The 5,235-nt window shown below is 62.3% G+C and overlaps 1 protein-coding gene across 6 annotated transcripts in view; it reads left to right on the forward strand.

The window, feature by feature from the left end:
* The window catches only part of ABCB8 (ATP binding cassette subfamily B member 8), a 16,255-nt gene that overhangs the window by 2,771 nt on the left and 8,249 nt on the right, over nt 1–5,235 (forward strand). For 5 of the 6 annotated variants that reach the window (XR_003004451.1, XM_024754492.1, XM_024754493.1 and 2 more), the window contains exons 2-10: nt 956–1,268; nt 1,605–1,760; nt 1,837–1,931; nt 2,089–2,194; nt 2,878–2,949; nt 3,042–3,203; nt 3,301–3,386; nt 3,512–3,609; nt 4,046–4,151. Coding sequence is in view for 5 of the 6 variants with exons in the window: in XM_024754492.1 (XP_024610260.1) it covers nt 956–1,268; nt 1,605–1,760; nt 1,837–1,931; nt 2,089–2,194; nt 2,878–2,949; nt 3,042–3,203; nt 3,301–3,386; nt 3,512–3,609; nt 4,046–4,151 (1,194 nt within the window). In the remaining variant the exon portion in view is untranslated. The remainder of the gene's footprint in view (nt 1–955; nt 1,269–1,604; nt 1,761–1,836; nt 1,932–2,088; nt 2,195–2,877; nt 2,950–3,041; nt 3,204–3,300; nt 3,387–3,511; nt 3,610–4,045; nt 4,152–5,235) is intronic. The other variant, XM_024754491.1, reaches the window with a different exon arrangement.

Consider the following 5,235-nt stretch of genomic DNA (forward strand, 5'->3'; position numbering starts at 1 on the left):
TAGTCGTTTGTATCCACACACGCACTAAAGCTTAACTGCCGCAGCGTAGTTACTCGGTCTGTACCGTCCCCCCTCTTCCTGTTCCTCAGAGCAGAGCACTGATGCACAGCAGGCTGCGGCCCTACGTTGCCATCTGCAGGTACCGAAACTGCAGGAAAGGGGTGATCTTGGCCTATCCCAAGATGACAAGATACGTTATTCGGATTTTATTTCTTTTTCTTCCTTCAGCTGACAGAGAGGGAGTCTGTCACCCTTTCCTTCCTTGCCTTGTCACATACGCACTCAAGGCCAGGAAGGAGACAGGGCGATGGGGTATATAATAAGCTTCCGACCAGTGGTCGAGACTTGGGTGCGGGCCTGGCCCTGCCACACATAACCTTGGGCTCATCACACATGGCAGTATAGGATGAGCCTGGATTCTGGAGTCAGACAGCAGGGCTCCTCTCTTGTCCTAGTTCTGCTGCTTGGGGACAAATGATTTCAGCTCTCAGCCCTGCAGGATGTTTTCATCTATCAAGTGAGAATACTGGCCTCTCCCTCCCAGGGATGTGAGGATCAAACAGAGCGGACTGATGACTTGGTGAGGTGGGGGGGCACTGTCCCTCTCTGAGCTGCATTCACTGGGAACTTCTGTGTTCTCCACTGTAAGAGGAGCGCCGTCCAGCTCTGATGTCCTGTGATTCTGAGAGAGCAGGGGTTGGAGACGGTCACTGGCTGGGGCCCGCTGTCTGAGAGACGAGCCAGGGAGAACACCTTTACCACTCGATTGCTTTCCACCGGGCGTGTTCATCTCAGAAACCGAGGTTGCTTAAGAGCCGCCCTGAGAAGGGCAGGGTGGGCCGTTGGGAGAGGAGCTGCTGCTCTCCAGAGGGCTGAGCCAAGAGCTCGGCTGCTTTGTTGTTCAGCTGGGGGCCAGCTGGGCCCTCGAGCCCTCAGTGCCGTTCTCTCCCTGCAGGTCCCGCGATGGCCGCCCCAGCTCCTGCCTCCTCAGGGCCGTGGCCCGGCTGCAGCCCCAGCTCCAGGCCGGCCTCCCTCGAGCTCCTGCAGCTCCCGGCCGCAGCCCCTCTGCCTGGCTCTGGGTTGGGGGAGTCCTCCTGGGCCCCGTGATCCTGAGTAAGTGCCCCCGCCGTGGCCTTGTGGCCCTCTGTGAGGCAGAGGCGGCCCCTCCGGCCCACTCCGGACCCGGTGCCGTGGAGCCCCGCTTCAACTGGAAGCTCTTCTGTCAGTTTCTACGCCCCCATCTGCTGGTCCTGGGGGCAGCCGTCGTGGTGAGGTCTTCTCCCGCCCCGCCCCACGCCAGGGACAGGGAAGAGCCCAGCCAGGGGTTCGCGGAAGCCCCCGCCAGAGCCGCCTAGGGACAGCTTTCCTGCCTGGCCGAATCTCAGAGGAGACCTCGGGAAGCAGCGGGGCTGGGGGTCACCAGGAGAACCTGCACAGGGCAGCTGGGTGAACAGGGTCCAGGGGTCCCCTGGGGCTGGCAGCTGGGCTTTAACTCTCCGAGAGACACAGGAGCCCCCAAAGTGTGGGCAGTAGTGGGAGACGAAGGGCCAGGGGTTAGGGAAGAGCGTGGTCCCCCTGTAAACGTCTGTCTCCCACCCCCCAAGCTGGCACTGGGCACAGCACTGGTGAATGTGCAGATCCCCCTGCTTCTGGGTCAGCTGGTGGAGATCGTGGCCAAGTACACGAGGGACCACGTGGGCAGCTTCCTGACTGAGTCCCGGAACCTCAGCACCCACCTGCTCATCCTTTACGGCCTCCAGGTACAGCAGAAGGGAGGGCCTGGGGGCCGCCAGCGGAACCGCGCGGGCGCCCCTGAGGTCCTGGCTTCTCTCCCAGGGCCTGCTCACCTTCGGGTACCTGGTGCTTCTGTCCCGCATCGGCGAGCGCATGGCTGCGGACATGCGGAGGGCCCTCTTCAGCAACCTGCTCCGGTACTGCCAGCCTCGGGCTGTGGGGTGCAGTGGTGGCGGGGACCAAGCGGCCCACGGGGGGTAGGGGGGTGCTGGTGAATGTCTAGGGGCGGGGCCTCATCCTGAGGTCGTGTCTCCCTCTTCTCCCCCACCCGCTGCCCCCGTGTCCCACCGCCAGACAAGACATTGCTTTCTTCGATGCTAAAAAGACAGGGCAGCTGGTAAGCCGATTGACGACTGACGTGCAGGAGTTTAAATCATCCTTCAAGCTCGTCATCTCCCAGGTCAGCGCCCAGGCCCCCCCACGCTCGCCCACACGGGCACGCTCCCTAGTGCGGATGCAGCAGGCCACTCCTGCCCGCCCTCCTTGGGCCCTGCGCCCAGGCTCATGCCGAAGCGAGAAGCCTGCTGTCTGGTGAGGGTGCGGGTGAGGGAAGAGGGACGTTCACAGCAGGAGGTGCCACGGCAGCGTCCGGGGTCGGGACAGGCTGTTTCTCTCCTGTTCTGAAATCCTACCTCCCCGGAAAACCGTCCCAAGAAGGAAGGCTCAGACAAGAGCCTTTCCTGGCCCAGCTTGCCCAGAGCAGAATCACCACCTTGCCCCCAGAATGCCGGGCACGCTGACAGGAGGGGGAGTGATGGCTTTCTGCTCTGTGCCTGATGTCCTCTCCTCTTCCCCCCACGTTGTCACTGACCCCTAGCCGTCCCTGGGCAGCATCACCAGGCAATTCTCTCTTTTTTTATTTTTTGGCCGCACCTCATAGCTTGTGGGATCTTAGTTCCCGGACCAGGGATTGAACCCGGGCCCCGCAGTGAAAGCACCAAGTCCTGACCACTGGACGGCTAGGGAATTCCCCAGGCGATTCTCCTTCTGTTCAGTTTCTAGAGCAGAAGAGAATGAAAGTGGGATTTGTCCCAGGGGAGGATGCCTCGGTCCACAGGCATTCTCTTCACGCCTGCTCATCAGGAAGGGGTTACGCTCTGTGACCAGTGGACTGTCGGTTGGCCTCCCGGGGGTCAGACCTGTGGCCTTGGCCTTGTGAGTAGAGAGCTAGCTGTAGCCAGCTGACTCTTGCTGAGTTCCCCACATCATGTTGCTGATGCCAGACAGCCCTCCTGTCTGCTCCCCAGGGACTGCGGAGCTTCACGCAGGTGGCCGGCTGTCTGGTGTCCCTGTCCATGCTCTCCACGCGCCTCACCCTGCTGCTGATGGTGGCCACGCCTGCCCTGATGGGTGCTGGCACCCTGATGGGCTCAGCTCTCAGAAAATTGTCTCGCCAGTGTCAGGAGCAGGTACCAGCATTCCCGCCCGTCCTCCTCTCTGCCCTGTACTCCTCTGTCACCCCTCCGTGTCTCCATCCCGGCTCCCTGACTCCTGGACTCCCCGCAGGTCGCCAGGGCAACGGGTGTGGCAGATGAGGCCCTGGGCAACGTCCGGACTGTGCGAGCCTTCGCCATGGAGCAGCGGGAAGAGGAGTGAGTGCCGGGCGGGGGTGGAGCCCAAAGCGGTGGCAGGGGGGCGGCCTCCCCAGATGCATCTCCCCCCACCCCGCGTCCCAGCCTGCCTGCTTCCTGAGGGCTGGGCTCGGCTTCTGTCACAGACGCTATGGAGCGGAGCTGGGGGGGTCCCGCTCTAAGGCAGAGGAGCTGGGCAGAGGCATCGCCTTGTTCCAGGGGCTCTCCAGTATCGCCTTCAACTGTGAGTGAGCGAGGCCCCGCCAGGGGACCTGGGCTGTGGCTTGGGCTGAGCTCGGAGGAGCGAAGGACGGGTCCCAGCAGGGCGGGCGACGGGCGGCTCTCCACCTGCTCGAGGTCCTTCGCATGTCTCTCGAGGGCCAGTCAGCCGGCCTCTGGAGGCTGCTGCCTCCGGCAGGCAGTGGGCAGGGAGGCCCAGTGTCACAGCCGAGCCGTGTACAGCACGCTGCTGGGCCGCCCCCAAGGGAGCCGTGGAGGTGCCTCCAACCCACTCATTGCCAGATGACGAGACAGAGGCGGAGACCACTCAAGTGACTTACCTAAATTCCAGTCAGTTGGGAGCACAGCAGGGACTGGCACTGGGGACCAGCACGTGGGCCAGGCTCTGTCCTCTGCCCTCCTCTGCTTCCTCCTTGAACCCCTGTCCTTGCCCCACTCAGGCATGGTCTTGGGCACCCTGTTTATTGGGGGCTCCCTCGTGGCCGGACAGCAGCTGACGGGGGGAGACCTCATGTCCTTCCTGGTGGCCTCCCAGACAGTGCAGAGGTGAGTGTGGGGCCGTTCCCTTTCCTAAGGAGCCCAGCTGGGCCAGGGGCCGGGGGTGCCAGTCTGCTGCGGGGACAGCTACCAGGTCCCCTGGAGAAGCTCAGGGCTGGGGATGGGGAGCCCCTGCCTTCGTCCAGAGCCCGCTCGGGGCTCCCAGCAGCCCCTGCAGCCTAACTCGCTGACCGTACACTCAGAAACGCAGTTGCCATCTTCACCTTCCAGACAATTCTTCAATGAGCCTTTTTTTGGGTCCTTTTTTCTTTTCTTTTTCTTTGGCCACACCACGTGACATGTGAGATCCTAGTCCCCCGACCAGGGATCGAACCCGTGCTCCCTGCGGTGGAAGCACGGAGTCTTAACCACTGGACCACCGGGAAGTCCCAAGACTTTTTCTTTTTTACTGTATGCAGGCCTCTCACTGTTGTGGCCTCTCTCGTTGCGGAGCACAGGCTCTGGACGCGTAGGCTCCAGACGCACAGGCCCAGCGGCCATGGCTCACAGGCCCAGCAGCTCCGCGGCATGTGGGATCCTCCCAGACCGGGGCACGAACCCATGCTCCCTGCATCGGCAGGCGGACTCTCAACCACTGCGCCACCAGGGAAGCCCGACACGCTTTTTAAGAGCTGGCCTCCCACCCTCTGCCTGACCTTCCCCTGCAGGTCCCACCCTGCTGGCTCACTGTGTCCGCGGCTCCGCAGATCCCATCTGCCTGCAGGCACCAGAGCTCCCCGCTGGCGCTGCCACAAGAGTGCCCAGGGTGGGCCTCCTCCCCTCTCCTATCCCTTCCAAGCTAAGTTTCTAGCAATACCACGTATACCAAAACACATAAAACATAAATACACGTTAGATAAACAATTACAGTAAATATGATAGAATAAATAATTGAAAAGTGGGGGGCTTCCCTGGTGGCGCAGTGGTTGAGAGTCCGCCTACCGATGCAGGGGACACGGGTTCGTGCCCCGGTCCGGGAAGATCCCACATGCCGTGGAGCGGCTGGGCCCGTTAGCCATGGCCGCGGGGCCTGCACGTCCGGAGCCTGTGCTCTGCAGTGGGAGAGGCCACGACAGTGAGAGGCCCGCGTACC

Source organism: Neophocaena asiaeorientalis, unplaced genomic scaffold, assembly GCF_003031525.2.
Source record: "Neophocaena asiaeorientalis asiaeorientalis breed wild unplaced genomic scaffold, Neophocaena_asiaeorientalis_V1.1 scaffold407, whole genome shotgun sequence".
Taxonomy (NCBI): Eukaryota; Metazoa; Chordata; class Mammalia; order Artiodactyla; family Phocoenidae; genus Neophocaena; species Neophocaena asiaeorientalis.